Source organism: Crocodylus siamensis, chromosome 3 (genome assembly GCF_052110815.1).
Source record: "Crocodylus siamensis isolate JL-2025a chromosome 3, ASM5211081v1, whole genome shotgun sequence".
NCBI classification, from domain to species: domain Eukaryota; kingdom Metazoa; phylum Chordata; order Crocodylia; family Crocodylidae; genus Crocodylus; species Crocodylus siamensis.
Window position 1 is genome coordinate 14,211,901 of NC_143397.1, and position 16,859 is coordinate 14,228,759.

The 16,859-nt window shown below is 42.1% G+C and overlaps 1 protein-coding gene and 1 non-coding gene across 3 annotated transcripts in view; one reads left to right on the forward strand and one right to left on the reverse strand.

Annotated features, from left to right (window-relative positions):
* The first annotated feature begins 243 nt into the window (after positions 1-243).
* Positions 244-329, forward strand: LOC149868009 (small Cajal body-specific RNA 18). Its single transcript, XR_016441532.1, has one exon.
* Positions 330-7,415: 7,086 nt separating this feature from the next.
* Positions 7,416-16,859, reverse strand: part of MYO5B (myosin VB) — a 403,624-nt gene continuing 394,180 nt past the window's right edge. For both annotated transcript variants that reach the window (XM_090037780.1, XM_090037781.1), the window contains 5 exons: positions 16,212-16,362; positions 14,550-14,835; positions 13,471-13,645; positions 10,473-10,553; positions 7,416-7,572 (listed from right to left, as the gene is read on the reverse strand). In XM_090037780.1, coding sequence (XP_089893906.1) covers positions 7,420-7,572; positions 10,473-10,553; positions 13,471-13,645; positions 14,550-14,835; positions 16,212-16,362 — 846 coding nt within the window. In that variant the 3' untranslated portion in view covers positions 7,416-7,419. The remainder of the gene's footprint in view (positions 7,573-10,472; positions 10,554-13,470; positions 13,646-14,549; positions 14,836-16,211; positions 16,363-16,859) is intronic.

Sequence of the window (16,859 nt, forward strand, 5' to 3'; positions counted from 1 at the left end):
CCGTGCGCGGAGACTGTTGCAACCGTTTGGATTCGAACGTTGGAACAGTTAGGATTCAAACGCGCTGCGCCGCTGTTGCCTAGCAACGGCCCCACCCCGCCCATCTGAGGCAAGGGCGGTGACCCTAGCCGGGGACAGGGAGGGCTTCGTCGTCCCCTCAGGCCGCTCCCGGCCTTCCCAGCCTCGGCAGGGACTGGAGGAAGGTGGGGCAGGACAAGGTGGGGTGGGGGAGGAGGCAAGCCCTGGTCCGTGATGAGGAGCCCACTGCGCAATCCGAGCTGCTGGCAACAGCATGATGGAAATAGTGTTGAGGAAAGCACCTGAGACCAAGGGCAGGGTGAGCAGCAGGGGCAGGTGGGGCTAACACCCACCAAGCAACACTCATCCCCTGCCCCGCTTCTCTCTGCCGCAGGAGATGCCCAGCGCAGGCAGCAGTCGTGGGACATGGCAGAAGAGGGGCCACACGTGCGGCAGGGAGAGAGGAGCCGCGGGGACGTTACTCTGGCCGAGCTGCTGAGACCTTGGCGCAGTCTGTGTGCAGTGGGGCAGACGTATGTGTGACTCGCAGCAGGGGGAGGTGGGTTGGTCTGTGAGGAGCTTTGCCTTTCTGTGCGGAAAGTTGCTGTAATGGCAGGAACACCGCCTTGCACCACATAGGCCTCTGCTACACGTTAAATGCGTTACACGCTTGACTGGGCGATTACGTACTAAATTTAGATTGGTCTCAAGTGCAAAGTAACTATTACACAACGAACTGGTCAGTCATACACTAATTGCCACACATGCAAAGTAATTGTTAGGGAACTGGGTTCGCCATTTGCCACAGAACAACATGGTAAAATCAGACTTTTCATTTTAAGGAGAACAACCTGGGGAAAGGTGGGTTTCCCCTTGCAGATTGGTAGAGCTCCAGCCTGCAAGGGGCTGGGGGGAGCAAGAGGAGGGTGGTCAGGCAGGGGCACTATGTGCATGTGTGCACATACACAGGCATGTGCCCACCAGGCAGCAGTGGAGAGCAGCTCTCACAGGTAAGTCTGGGGGTGGGATTGAGGCCCCCATAGTGAGGGAGAGTTGGGCAGGGCTGGGACTGCTGCCCAGCCAGGGTGGGGCCATGCATGGCGGCAGAGCCGTGGGCAGCTTGTCTAGGGGCTAGCAAGGGGACAGGCTGCTTACTGTGGGCTGGGGGCTCCCTGCCCTGCTGCCCTCCCTCTGGGGCCTCTGCAGCCCAGCTAGTGGGGTTGGGGGTTTTTTTGTTTTTTTTTTTTTTTACTGGTGCTAGTTTGCTGTACTAATGCTTCCTTTTCCAAGGTGGAATGTGAAATTTTAAATGCAGGATAACAGGATTTAATATTTCTTGCTGTTTAATAGGTATTGTCGAGATTCATTTGCCAGGCAATCTTGAAACAGCTTTCTATACTAGCCACAAATGTTCATAAGAGAAAAAGAAAGGACTTTGGTTTTAAACATATAGTTGTGCATGGCCATGTGCTCTAGGTAGGGCTGCAAATGTTATTTTCAGATCTATTTGATGCTCCCAATGTGGATCCTGTTTTAATAGCCTCAAATTGCACATTACCATTGGTGGTATTTAGTCTGAAAAAAAGAAGGTGGGGGAAGAGGAAGGAAGGAAGGGGAAGGAAGTATTGACAGTTTTCAAATGTACAAAGGGCAGTTATACAGGAGGAGAGTGATAGACTATTCTCTGTGGTTGCAAGGTACAGGGCACAGAGTAACAATTTTAAATTGCACCGCAGGAAACTTAGTTTGGATATTAGGAGAACTTTCTTACTCTGACAGTGGTTAAACATTGGAACAGGTACCCAGATGGATTGAGGAATCTTTGAACTTGCAAGTTTTTAAGAGCAGGTTAGACTAACATTTGTGTATGATGCTAGAGAGAAAGAGAGAGAGCCCTATTAGTCTGAATTCAGGCAGAAGGCAGGACAGGGTGCCTGGCACGTTAAAGACAAATTCAGAGACACAAGCCTTTTTAGGTAACAGCCTAGTCAGAGATGATCCTGGCTTGAGCAGGGTGATTGGACGAGATCATTGTTTCTCACTCCATGGGTTGTGACCCAAAGGTGAGTTACAAGAATATATGAAAGGGTCTTGAACAAACTAAAATTGGATTCTCCCTTAAAAGAGAAAAGTGTGGGAAATTATGGCTTTTCCCTTGCAGACTGTCAGAGTTGCAGTGTGCAAGAGGCTGCCTGGGCATCCCTTTCCCTCACACACTTCTCCCTGCCCCACACACTGGGAGTCTGGGGGTGGAGGCAGTGGGTTGGGAGTGGCCAAATGTTTACAAATGGGTCCTGGTATGAAAAAGTTTGATTACCACTGGAGTAGATGACCTCCTGGGGTCCCTTCAAGGCCTACTTCTCCATGATTCTGTATGGGAAAGCTATATCAGAGACATATGTATCAGCATATTTTCAGCTCTTTTCAAAGCAGCAACATGTACTTTGTCCCTGCAGGAGAAAGGTTTATCCCCTGGTGCTCTGTATTTCATCTCCCTCTCCCAGTGGGTTACTATATCTCCGCTGAGCCAAGGGAGAAATACCATCCTCATGGTAACAGCTTATCTGGAAGGCTCTGCAGTCCAAAGCATGCACTCTTGAGTTTTTAATTATTGTACAATACTTCAGTCACATTGAAGTCACTTCCAGTGACTTAAATAATGCTTTGTATCTTACCTTTGATGGTACAGTCATAGGTAAAAGCTTTCAGCTGGATCATTTGTTACTGTTTAAAGTGTTCTCAAGTCCTCAACTGGAAGCTACTGTTGAAAAGCAAATAACTACTGGTACATTCTCAGGGTTGTCCAAAAAGTTGCGACTTAATTTATTCAAAATTATTTATTTCATAAATTTTTATCCACAGCTGAATATTACAGTAACCATTACAAGCATTTTCCTATAAACAAAGGTGTAGTTTACAGATTGTTCAAAATGGAAAAATATTATTTTATCTGCAGTAGTATTTCATCTACACTAATCAGGATTCACCCTCAAGTAGCATTCAACTTCCTTCAGAGCAGCTGTACCTTCTGCTTAAGGTAATGAGACTTCACACACAAAAAATAGGCCTTAGATTAGTATCAGAGCATATGTTTTTGGATAGTTTTTCCTTTTTTTAATTTCAGTGGAGTTTGAAAGTTTGTATTTACTGGCACTTGTACTTTTAAAGAAATTCTGTAAACTTGAGGGGAGTATATTCTCTCAGGTGTTTCACTAACATTCACTCTTATCATTTCAGAAAGAAAATGTTTAGTTATGGTTATTATATGCAATTCAGTAAGAGTAGAAGTGAAGGTTTATGGTGCTTCATGCAATTTAATTAGATTGGCACATTTAAGTGCAGTCAAACTCATCTCAGTTCTAAACACTGTGCAATTATGTCAGTCTGACAAGAACAAATAAGTTTATATAGTCAGGTAATGGGTTTATACTGAACAGGGAAGAAAACATGACCTAGTGTTTGCAGATCTTTCTTGGACTGTACAAAATGAAGGCTGGATCTTGGAAATGCATAGAGAAGAGCTCAACTACACTGGGTTCAATTCTCCACTCTATTGCACAGGTCTTACAAGGAGACATTCAGTCCAGGGACTACTCAGGTAAGGTGGGTGTGTGTGTGTGTGTGTGTGGGGGGGGGGGTCACAATTCTGTTGTCCTTACTCATATACAGGCAAGTAGTCCCATCGGATTTAGGGGAGTAATTCAGTAAACAGAAGAGTCCTGCATGAGCAGGAGCTGCACAGTTTAGTTCTGCAAGCTGATGTTCTTTGCCTAAAGCATCTGGTATAATCATGACCAGTAGCTAAGAAGAGCAATTACAAAAAATGCAAACAAAAGGAAAAGGAACTGAAGCAACTTTCAGACTAAAATAAATATTTTGGACTTTGTCCTGGATGTCTTAGGAATGTCTCAAACACAGACTACACAGCACAGAATGCACGCATGAAGCCATGTGTACAGTCAGATATTTCAGTGTTATTTTCATATTAAATAGTAAACATTTCCTTGGAGGTTAGGAACATCATCCTTAGAAATGTGAGGCATGCAGAAATCAATGTGTCCAGTAATGTTTCTTCTGTGAGCTCCAAACACTTTCGCAAGCCTTTCCAGTGTAATATTTTATAAGCATATTTATAAATGTACAGATAATTCTTACGATTAAAAATCTTCCCACAGTTTAACACATTTCAGAGAAACGGTGATTAAGAAGTCACAGTTACCTTAGTAACAGCTAAAAGGCACACAGTGGGAAAGTGCTCAACTTAACCATTAAAGACAAATCCGAAAAGCAAAGTTCTCAAAGCCATGCTCTCCTTTTGAACAGCATTTTACATTGAAAGAAATGTCCAATTTTCAAAGAAGAAAGAAGGCATTCTGAACACAGCAATATTAGCTTTTTTATAGAAAAAGCCACAAGATATTTAAAAAACTGCTAACAGAAAAGATCATGTATATTTTAAGATATTTACTACAGAATCCTCTTCCAAATGCAACTTCTTGGATAGTTTATTACAAATCAAAACATCAAATCCCAGTTCCTATTTTTAAACCAATAGCTTGTAAGATTTTCTGGTTATAATATATTTAAATTATGTTCCTTGCAACTTCCATTTAAAGACTTGTGCCCCTAACTACATTTCATACCCAGAACGAGTATCAAGATGATTGTAAAAGAGGATTCTGCAGCTTTCCTTTAGTTTAATTGATGAGCATTAAGTTCTATGAATCCCTTGGGAGTTCTGCAAATTTACAGCAGTAGAGAGAGGTAGAGACCTGAAGAGCCTGAGAGGAAACTGCTGGCCTAAAATGAATTGTGAGAATAGCGTCTGTGTCACCATCTCACTAAGTTCTGCTTCTGGATTATTTCATTTCAGTGAGGAAATGAGTTCATTTCTAGAAAAGAGGATAGGATCTGTTTGCAAACTAAAACACGATGAAAGTTTTAACACTTGAAGAGGTAGCTACAATAAATAAAAAGGCTACTGTAGACAGGGGTTGGACAGTGAGAAAGTGGGTTTGCTGAGCTACAGGCAGCAATCTGGTAGTGTGACCCTACTGTATATGGGAAGGAGATGAAGGCACTACTGAATATATACAGTAGATGCAAAGAGTCACGGAGCGTAATTTGGAGGTAGCAATGGTACTGTACAGGCAAAAAAAAATCTGTGCTCTATTATGGATAGTGGGTATAGGAAAAAGTTACTCCTTCCCCTGTTAACTGGTTTAACTGTATCCTTCACTGGTCAAAGCTACACGAAACCATAGTTTTGTTTGAGAGCAGGACTTTACTGTAGACATAGTCCAATACAACTTTTCACAGCACTCATTTCTTGTTTAAAATGTGCTTTTGATAGCAATATACATATATAGTACATACAGGACTATTATAGCGTGTGTATATACATAATTATATACATAATGTTCAAATTAAAACTCATTTCTTCTCTAAAAGCTGACTGGTATCTTTCTGGGTGCTATGCATTAAGAGACGCTACATTTTTTTCTAATGCCCTGGGTTGGCTGGATACTTAACAACAACTTTGTTAGTTGAATAGGACTTACACCAACTAAAAATAGTTTGAAAAATTCAAAGAGGCTTTGTGAAAGCACTTAGTCATCATGGAATTGCTGAGGTGCTAAAGGAACTGTGTTGCAAAGCAAGCAAGCTACCTATTTGGGAGTACTAGGGAGAAAAGGCTCAAACGCTTATAGTTCTAAGACCGCTTTGAAAGTGGCAAGTGGCCTAGCTTCAGTTTGCAAGCTGGAAAAGTTAGAAGTGGGGGAAAAAAAAGCTTACTGCTTTCATGCTGCCAGATCATAATTTACAAACATCTGCCACTGTCAAGTAACACAATCGTTGCTACTATACAACACTGTTTACCTTTGATGTGTTCTCCTGGCCAGGATGGCATTTCCAGTGACACTGGGAATTAAAAACTAAAACAGATTTGTACTCTGAAAGTGATCAGTGAATGCTATAGAAATAGCAGACTTCTAATGAACAACAGGGAGAGGCAGTCTTTTGTATTGTTAAAGTCCTGTTGGTTATAAATACTTAACTGAGGATCTTATGTTTTAAAAGATTTGTACCAATTTTTTTAATAAAAATTTAAGATCACTGGTCATTTGTGTGTTAATAAATGGGCCATTAAAATACTAGCTGTGTTTTGTGTTAAACCAGATCTGTCTTTTGCCTCTTTTTAGCTTTAGAAAACAGTCAAATAAATGTTTTATTACTAGTCTCTTCCTAGTTTTTTAGGCTCTGAATTTGCAGTAGTGGTTAGTAGAAGATTTACTTTGAATTAAATGGGTGAAATACTAATCCTATTGAAGTCAATTGGCATTTTTTCCAATTGACTTCAGAACAGCTAGAATTTTACCCAGTGTGAACAGAACCAGAGATTTCACCAATAATGGGGTTGGTTTTGCATGAGTTAGTAGTAGAGGGACAGGTTTATGACAAGGATGTTGTTACTGACTCCAAGATCAAGGGGACAGCTGCTGCCTTCCATTGTTGTGTAAAGCACTAAAAGTCCACAGCCGTCCTTACCTACCCTGCAGCATATGGTAGCGTATACCTCTTAATATTCTGGGGTAAAGCCAGAAGTGCAGCTTAGGATGAGAAACATGGGAAAAAAGCTACCAGGCCTCTGGAATTATTGCACCAGGAAGAAATGCTGTTGCCCATCACGAATGTGGGGATGGGAAAAAATCCTAATGGGCAGTCCTAGCCACCTCCCTACAGCACGCACAGAAGTAACACTCATTTTGTGGACAACAACAGTAACTCCCCCAGAAAGTGAGATAAAATCCTCCTGGATGGAAGCAAAAATCATCTCAAGTCCATCACTTCAACCCTTGTGACAAATACTTATTTTTTAGTTTCTCAGCAGACCATCCTGGTACCACAATTAGCAGCAGAAGTAATGAGATGCAAAATTACATCTCTGTATAGAAATAGGTTAATATGCTCAAACCACCTGCTCATCAAGGACATAAGTTGTTTGAAGCCAGAATAAGTGTGTAGAATTTTATCTTAAATTTTTAGCTGGGATTTCTCCATAGCTGTGTATGAACATCTTCCACTCACCAGTGTCTGCTGTGTGTGGTTGTTGGCAACTCTTATGGACTTTGTACTATTTCAGCATGAAATCAAGCAGTAAAAAGTGTTTTCAAGTATTCTTATCCAAAACTGGAAATTACCAAAAAAAAAAAAAAAAAAAAAAAAATCACATACAAGATCAGTTTCTTATTTTACTGTACATTTTAGCACTGATTGATCACCCCATATCAGTTTTCACCATCTTGTTTGGTCCATATTTAAAGAAATCCTTAAATTAATTTTTTTTTTTTTTTTGCTTAAATTCTCTAAGGAAGGGAGATAGGTTTAAATATATTTTCTTCAGACTTTATTGAGAAATTCCAAGTTGAGAGAAGCAGGGATGTGAATAGAGTCCATGGTGATGGAGGATGGGCTGAATGGAAACAAAACTGGGAACATGTATTTGAAGTCTAGCAGCAACTGTGGAGGGTCGTTTCGCTCTTGCAAATGCGCCTACGGAACGTGGAGGAAAAAGAGCATAATGTCAAGTGTTATATTTCTATTAGCATTTGCAACACTTAACAGAATAAAAGATCTGAAGAGAACACCCCTATGAAAGCTAAGGTTCCAGATTCATTCTGAAGGGCAGGAGTGGCAAAGTCATGCCTCAGGCTACATCTGGACTACATCTGGGTGCATCCAGTCTGGGGCACAGAGCAGTCCCAGGGCATGCACTGGTGGCAGTAGCTCTAGCTCTAGTACAGGGCATACAGTACTGCTCCAGCTTCCGCTGTGTCCCCACTGCTGGAGCTGCCACCACCACTGTATGCCTCATGCTATGGTGGCAGCTGTAACTCCAGCACAGGGCACACTGTGGCTCTGGCATGGAGTGGTGGCAGAGCTGGCAGACAGGGTAGGGCCACAACAGTGGTGACAGGTGAAGCAGCTGGGTGTGGCTGGGGTATCAGCTGGCTCGCCCTCCTACGCCTGACTGGTATGCCTACTGGGGGCCAAAGGCCTCAGGTTCTGCAGAAGACCACATCGCCTAGCTTTCTGTGGCCTGCCAGTAGCCCAGTTAGGCAGATCCTACTCACAGGCCATATGTTTGACACCCCTAATGCAGGAAACCTATTTTGAACCAATACACACACAACTTTCAGCATAAATTACTAATGAACTACAAAATAGTCTCAACACACACAATAGTAAAATTGTATAGAAATAAGTTATTGTATAGAAATAAGTTTCACACTGCTCATTAGTAACTTGTGGATCTCACTTTCACAGGTTGTTGTAAAATGGGCTTCAGTAGTAGAAGGGCTTAGGCAATTTTGTGGAGAAAATGTCTGTTTTGTAAGGACAAGCAGGCAGGGATGCAATTTCAGGTTCAGAACCTCCCCCAACTGGAGACGGTAGTAACTGGGAGGATCTGGATCACTACACAAGCTCTGTTTATTACACACTTCCTTTAAGGCATCCACCACTTGCCACTGTCTGAGACAAGGATGCTGGCCGAGACGGATCCTTGGGCTGACAGTTCTTACGTTCTCCATGAATGCTGATTGCATCTGACTGAGGAGAGTGTATTTTACATAGGTTTTTTTTTCTGAATGATGCTGCACACAGGGTTTAGAGAAGACTGAAACTAGTGTGTGCTCTTACAGTTAGGAAGCTGAGAATAAAGACTACCCTAGAAGTATCTGAAGCATTAAAAAAAAGAATAGTGTTGCGACCTGGACAGACATCCTCTGTATTTTGGTTGACCCAGCTGTGTTACAGGCCCTCTTAGGCACAGAGGAACATTCCTGAGTTGGATCAGGAAGGTTTGGATACTAAATGCACAGCCCTACAGATCCTGCTCCAGGTTTTTGGTGTGCTTGTGTGCTCTATGGGGGCAGGCAAGCCAGATGTATCACCTCACTCTCATCAGTCAGAGCTCTACAGAATATCACTGGTGAAGCAAGCATTTCTTTTCTGATAAACCCCTTCATTTTCAACCCCTTCCCTCCATTTTGCAGCCATCTCCCTTGAAGCAAAGGAAGATCAGAATCCTAGGTGTTTAAGTATTCATTTAAGGGTTATATAAAATACTGAGATAGAAGGAAGCAGGATTTACACTATATTTTGACCACACTTTATCAAGTTGGGCTCTTTTGCAATGTAGGGTACTATATTCATATACTTTTTAATCTTTACTATATATGAAAACAGCATGAAAATGCTTTCAATTTTTTAATGGAAACTTGCTGCATTTTTTCATATCCTAAGACATGTAAACAGAAAAAACATTAAAGAATGGCAACATGGGAACATCTTGTAATATATTTTACTTAAGTTTCCTAGTGCTCTTTTTCTATTCTATACAGTAGCACATTTAATTCATCAGAAATGAATTATTAGGGAAACATCCACATTTAAAATTTTCAGTAATATGATTCATCTAGTGTCTAATCAGGAAATGGAATTTCCATCATGGGAAGCCGCAGGAGGGAGCAAGAGAAGCTAGTTGGTGCAAGTGCCTCTGGGGGGGGGTTTTGCCCAGAATACTGAGACTAAAAAAAACGTCCAGATTGGAAATGTCACTTAGCACTAATTACTACAATGTTTTTTTTGTTGTCTTTAAGCGCTTTTCTAAAAAGCCCCCTATCTTGTCTCAATCTGCGCTATTCATTCAGACCCACTCAACCTTGAGTTATTTTTCTCATAAAACAAGGTTATGCTTTTGTATGTTAATGTAAAATTAACACAAACCAATTATGGTAAAATGCAAAAATTAAATAGCAACAAGAAACCAATGAGTAATTCTAAGAACCACAGGCCAATAGTTCTAGATTCTTGCGCATGATTTATTTCTTAAATTTAATTGATATTCAAGGCATGCAAAATCATTTTAAAGCTACATTTTGCATTTATACATCACCTACCACTGCATGGTCAGGAATGATCCCATAAACAAGGGGTGGAGGTGCTGAGCCTTAGGTCTTTCTCCTTCCTGTGCAGTGAGACATAATCCCCTGCCTCCCTCTCAGTTTCGTCTCGTTACTTGTTGGCTAGAGCATACTTCCCTCCACCTGAAAATCTGTTCTTTTGCTATACAGTGGTGAAAGACTGACACAGGCCTTCCCCAAGATGACTGCATTTCAATAGTCTTAATAAGCCCATTTAGTGGCTATGAGCTGTGGGTGATTCTTCAGGATGAAAAAGGTTGCGATTAACAATAAAACCATCCTTAAATAGTAGTCGTCACAGTAGGTCTGAGGGTTTTGGTAAAGGAGTGAAGGCAGCCTTCCAATTAGAGAAATGAATTACAAGCAGTAAACCTTTGTAAAAATGGGTTAGCAACACAGAGAAACTGAGATGGTCATTAATGTGATACCTGGTTCCATGTCATGGAATGTTACTTACTTACTTACCTGAATGTTTCTTATGAAGGCTACAGTCACACGCTCTTCAAACTCATTCACAGGAGTGTAGAGATTTAGTATTTTTACAATCTGTTGAAAACAAAACAGGGTAACAGTCATGAGAAACTGGTCTTCTCCATGGAAGTAATGCTACCAACTGTGTTCTTGATGCGGTCATCATCCTAGAATTGTGTCAGTCCCGCGTAGGAGACAGCTAAGGACTATAAACTGAGAGACCACACTCTGTTGCTTCATATAATCAGAGATATGGGCCAACCCACCTCCTACCATATGAATGCTCAGAAACTCAGGAAAAATTAACAACTGAAAGATTACTTAAGTTGAAAAACTTGCCCGAGAGAGAGAGAGAGAGAGAAGTGCAGAACAAAGCACACATTACACCCAATATGCACCTTTGCACTTTGCCATACCTATGGGGGAGCCTGGCTTAAGTCATGGCACAATAGTATTTCTGAAGCTTTTGCATGCCCTTCCCAGCAAACCATTTCGTCACATATTCATCACTTATTCTATTTGGCTGGGATGATCTAGTTGGAGGTGGTCCTGCTTTGAACAGGGGGTTGGGTTACAGGACCTCTGAGGTCCCATCCTACCCTAATTTTCTATAATTTATGGTATCTGTCAAGCTCATCACTTAAGTCAGTTTGTCAGTTGACAAGTCCCAGCCAAGAAGTGGCTTTCCACAAAGGACTCCTGCCCGAGCACAGCACTGCAGACTGAAAATAGCCCCTCGTTGGGAAAGCAGTATGGAATCCAGAGAGACTCAGGACAGGCAGACCTGCTCCCTTTGTCATGCATCTGCAGCAACGTTACCAGTCCTTTCTTGGCCCTAACAGTTCTAGAGCTTCTCATCCTTGAGGCCCTATGATCCTCACTCAACACAGCTGCTCCAAAAGGATGCATGTGGATTCAAGAGGCTGCAGAGATGGTGGTTCAATGGGAAGGAAGGAGAAACCAATAGGATGAATGAGGTAGAAGAGCAGCACCCTGCACCCACCCCTGCTCCCAGTCCCACATGACTGCAAGAACAGACACTCAGAAGGGATGTCTTCCTGCACAGAGGCAGGATGTACTATTCCTAAATGATCCAAGACAGATGCCTCTCTGTCAAATCAAGTGGCGTACAATTGAACAAGCAAGATTAGGGGTTTACTTCTGTTCCAGTGAAGTCCACAGGAGTTGTGTCACTGATTTAAATGGAAACCTGGTCAGATCTCATTAATCTCATTAACAGGTGCATTTGAACAGAAAAGCTTAAGTGCTTGTCACCTCAAAAACCACTTGCTGTGAGATCAAAGCTTTGAGGGTCAGTGAATTTTGGTCTATAGCACATGAAGTTTGAGGACTACTGATTTATACTGTATGCGTCTCAGGGCAGGACCTGTCTACAGTCCCACCAACAGCACTATAAAGCAATGCTGAATGGCATTTACAAGGTCTGAGCAGGCTCAGCTACACGCGCAAGACAATTCACAATCCTGTAGCACCTCAGCTTCTCTCAATGAAGGCTGACAGAATACTGCTCTTTCCCACTCTTCCCTTCAGCAATCAGTGCCCCAGGGCATAGATTTCTTATCCCTTCCCTTCCCACTTAGCTGCTTTGTAAGGGGCTCACAAAATTTGGTTCAAAAGAAAGTTTTTATTCTAGAGGCTGTAGCACAAACTGACAAATGTCTTAACTTCCCTGCTTAAGGTGAAACTGGAGGACAGCTCACAGGCTCTGAGGCAGTACTACTATAGATCAGGAGTCAGAAACATACAGCTTGCAGAGCCACTGGACCCAGCCTTCAGAGCTGATCAGCTCCTCCTGTGTAAGGCAGCAAGAAGCTGTGGTCATGCTGCAGCTGGGGCGCATGGCAGGGCAGATGGCAGGGCCACCTGCTGCTATAGATATTTAGAAAATGCTGCTGTAGGAGTCATTTCCACCAGTTGAGCAGGGTGGAATGTTTTCAGCGGGGTGTTCATTGTGTTACGAATTAGCTCTTAAAGCCACGTGCAGTTCGCTCTAGGCTGGGGCAATGATCACGCAGAGCAAGTATCCAAAGTCAGATACAGAATCTTTATTTGCTGCAGCGAGGTGCCTCTGAGGAGGCACCCCGCCTACCAGTTATAATACTATTTTATACTTTGTTAGTACGTCAGCATTAGTTCGTGATTAGCTCGTGCTTGTAAGAATACCCAATCATCTACTAACTAAATTACTATTCTATCCAATCAAGTGACATTGTGCAGGTGAACACTGAAGTTTAACTCTTGTGACTGCATGTTTTATATTTCTTGCCAAGTAGTCTGCTTGAAAGAAAACAATTTTTGTACTGCTTTCAAGGTTTTTCTGTTGATGAGGCTCCTCTGTTGACCAGATTCAGCTATTTTCATATCTTATCAGTAACCCTTTACACAGCATTTCTCTTCTTACCTGTCTAGTATGTGCTGTGTCCGCTTCTATGTATTGAGGTTAAAGGTAAAAGAAATGGCCTTACTTCTATATTGCAAAATCCACACACAACAACTGCATATAAAAGAAGCATTGCTACTAAGTACTAGGACTAGCCTGCCAGAGCATGTTCCCGTCAGAACTGCCTCGGCCACATAAATTCAAGGCAGATGGGACACTCAAAGGAAGTGTCATCTGCATCCAAGGGAATTACACCTGGACCCTACAGCTGCTACCAAAGCGGGAAAAGACAGGAGAAGTGCAAGAAATTGGCAAAGAATCCACTAGAGAGTGGGCAGATCCTGCAATGGCCACATATAGAAGGCAGACTCTAAATGCCGGGCGAGGCTCAGCATCTAGTCACTTAAACAGCACTCTCATATCCTGAGGACCGGACCAGGATATCAGAGAAAGGAGTGTGTTGTTCAGACCTTGGAGCACGTGAGAATTGCCGTACCCTACAGCACTTCAAAATGGCATCCTTGCTGCTGCAGTGGATAGGAAAGAACCACTCACACCTACTCCAGAGCAGATGCCCTCCCTGTTGCTTACCTGCTGCGTGGTAAGGGATGTGCACAAGGAGCAGATGGCCTCGGCATCTTCTGAAGTTTTCTTTTTCAGCTGCAGGAGTTGTGCTGCCTGGATCAGGGGCTCCATGGTCTGTGCTGCTCCACTTTGTTGCAGGTTCTTTCCATGCAACCATTCCTCCAGCTGGCTGATGTTAAACCTGAACCCACACACACACGACATCAGTTCAACAGTCTCTTTCTCAGGGCTCATTTACAGTAAATAAAATGTGGCAGTGCTGGAAGGAGCAGAGATTTTGATGCATATTTGTGATGCATTTGGGTTAGGTTGTCCAGAACTTCACAAGAATTTGACAAAGTAGAATGAAGTAGGCTGTTACGTGCAAAAGCTCATGCCTCAAACAATTAGTCCCCAAGGTGCCACCCAGCCCTGCCTTCTGCCCAACTTCAGACTAACCATACTGTAGCAGTAGCAGGGCACAACAAGGAGGTATTTATGGACCATGTTGAATCTGTGATTTTGAGAAACAAGGTCAATGAGACACTTGTTTTAAATCTTCGTTTAAAAGGCAAAAGGCTGGTAAACAATTGTGGCTGTTTTGCAAGTTTGTGCTAATTACACTCTGGAATTTCTGATCACTGCAAAAGGAGCTCTAGGTAAGACAGCTACTTGGCACTCCGACTTCATAACTGGATCTGCAGGGCAGACCCTCAGGCCTTCGGAGAGCCTGTCTGAGGCCAGAGAGGCGATGCAGAGTCCGTCTCCACAGCTGTAACAGCAGGATGGAGCCTTCGATACCTTAACATTCACCATGTTAGATATGTCCAATATCGCAATTTAAGAAATCAGGCACTGTGACAAACCCTGAAATGAGATGGGTGGAGTGAACCATCCATTACACAATATATGATACATTACTCTGCAGTTACATATATCAGCAATTGTGTGCTGCTTCTTGTACTGTTGGTCTCTTATGGTTTCCTTGTTCCATTTCATACAGCTTTGCAGATCCCATAAGATTCCTTTCCCTATTCTGCAGCACTCCAGATTCACACAATTCACAAGCAGTTGTCTCCTTACCAGGGCCTGAGCTAACATCCTACCTGAGCTGCATGCCAGTGCTCCATGAGCAGACATCCTTCCTCAGCAGGAGGTTGTTCAGCGTGACAGCATTAATCATGTAGAACAGCTGCTTGAAGGCTTGCTGGATGATCTCCGGGTCCAGGCCCTGCTCACACATGATACTGTGAAAGGTGTTCAGTTGGCGAACGACTGCATCTAAGCTGTAAGTGTTGTCACCATCTGGCATGCTGGAGGATCGCTTCCTGTAGCCCATTGGCTTCACACCAGAGAGGCCCTGGATGCTTTCATTTTCCAACATTGCAGACACTAGGACAGAAATCAGAAAAGATGGAGATGAAGCCTGCATTTCCCCTGGCAGCACAAGTAATGATTTCTTGCATTACTAATGCCTGTAGCCTGCCATCTTTTAGTGAGCTACTTGTGAACACAATACAATACAATAACCAACTGAACCGACTGGAGAGAGGACTCCGAGGCAGGGACTGCTAGTTTCTACTACCTGCTCTAACAAACTCCTTGGAGAGTCACTTAACCTTTCTCCATCTGTAAGTGGGGACAATTAAACGGACTCTCCCTACCTCAGTGATGTGTTGAAAAGATTAAGTAGTTAATGGCTATAAAGCACTGTGAAGATAAGGTCCCAGATATTAATATTAAAAGCAGAAGAACTCAGTTAACATACAGTAGAAATGACAAACATCTCTCCAATGAGATGTAATAAATTTTCACTATATTCCCAATACCCAACCTTATATCCTGCACTTAAAAAGATTAAGTGGCTCAAGACAACAGAGAGATGAGGAAAGGGGTTCTTATAACTTGGCAACATAACTCATGGAGGAATACTGTTCTCAACAAGAAGCACAACAGAACACAAGATGCGATGTCAGAAAGGGAATGGATAGGAGCTGTTGGAAAACCTTTTTGAAAGGGGAAACATTTGCTAACAATGTAGTCCGTTAGACCGCTGGTGTCTCCAGGAAGTGATGACAGCTTCACAGCTACAGAATTGTTAATATAAATAGTTCCATAGAGGGAGGTGGACAAAGCAGTTCTGGAGGTATATTCTTTTTTATAATATTGATTGTAAATCAAAATAGACTTCATTTCTCATGGGATGTTTGGTCCTGCAGTTTGGATGCAGCCTTCATGGCTACATTGCTGCTTAAAATAGTGGGGTTAAAGTTTAAAAACAGTATCACTCAAAATACTATCATTTTCATTTACTTCAAGTAAGCAACCATTAATGGTAGAGATGTGCCCAAAGATTTATGGACTTTTTTTTTTTTAGCTATCCCTTTTTAATGCCACCTTAGTTAAGACATAAGGCTGCTTAAAGATGTTTAAAAGTAAAACATGCTTTACCTTAAAGTCAGCCCACTCCTGCACTGAGCCCAGCATATACCTGGAAGAGGCACTGCATTAGTTGGACCCAGCTCACGCAACGTCCGTATAAATCAGGTGTTTTAGTGGGGCTTTTTTGGTACTTATCTAATAGCTGAGTGAATCAGCTTTAGATAAAACATGCCAAAAAGCCCCACTGAAATACCCAATCTATACAGATGCTGCAAAGCTGGGTCAAATGAATGCACCGCCTCTTTCAGTAAAGCACTTAAAAAAAAATATATATATATCTGTAAGCAGCCTTTATGTCCCTAAAAACTTAAGTGTTGCATACTTACCTATCATGGGTTGCAGCATGCCTTCTGCTATCTTAATAAGCTGCTGATAGATCTGAATGGAGAGGTCACTTAAAACCTGGCGATACTCTGTGAGATCGAAGTTCTTCAGACAATGCTCATTCTGCTTAGCAGTGTTTTGTGTCATAAAACCCTAAAAGGAGGAAAACAACAGTACTAGGTTGATCATTCCACTTTAATACAGGCCAGTAACATTATAGTAAAAAAAAAAAAATCTAGAAACGTTTGTCTTCCTATGCACTGTGGTTTTTGAAGTAACAGCTGTAAAGAAAGACTTATAAATGATCTAAGCTTTATTTAACAGCTTATTCACAATGGATTTTCCCTCTTTAAAGAGAAGTATCATTAACTAATCACCCTCCTTTTAATTTTACTAAAAGGTAAAAAATGTGTGTTAATTAAAAGATAAAGCACATATCCCATTGAAAATGCCTTGTCAGTTCTTCATTAAACACTAGCTATTTATTCATTATACTGTGAACACATACTTCAAAGCCACCAGAAGCCAATATTTTAACCTCAGAGTTAAAACTTCTGTAACAATTGAAATAGTTGCATGATAATAAAATGATATCTTGACTTCTTGATTCACTTATTTGCTACCTGATTAACAACTCTGACTTTCTGCAG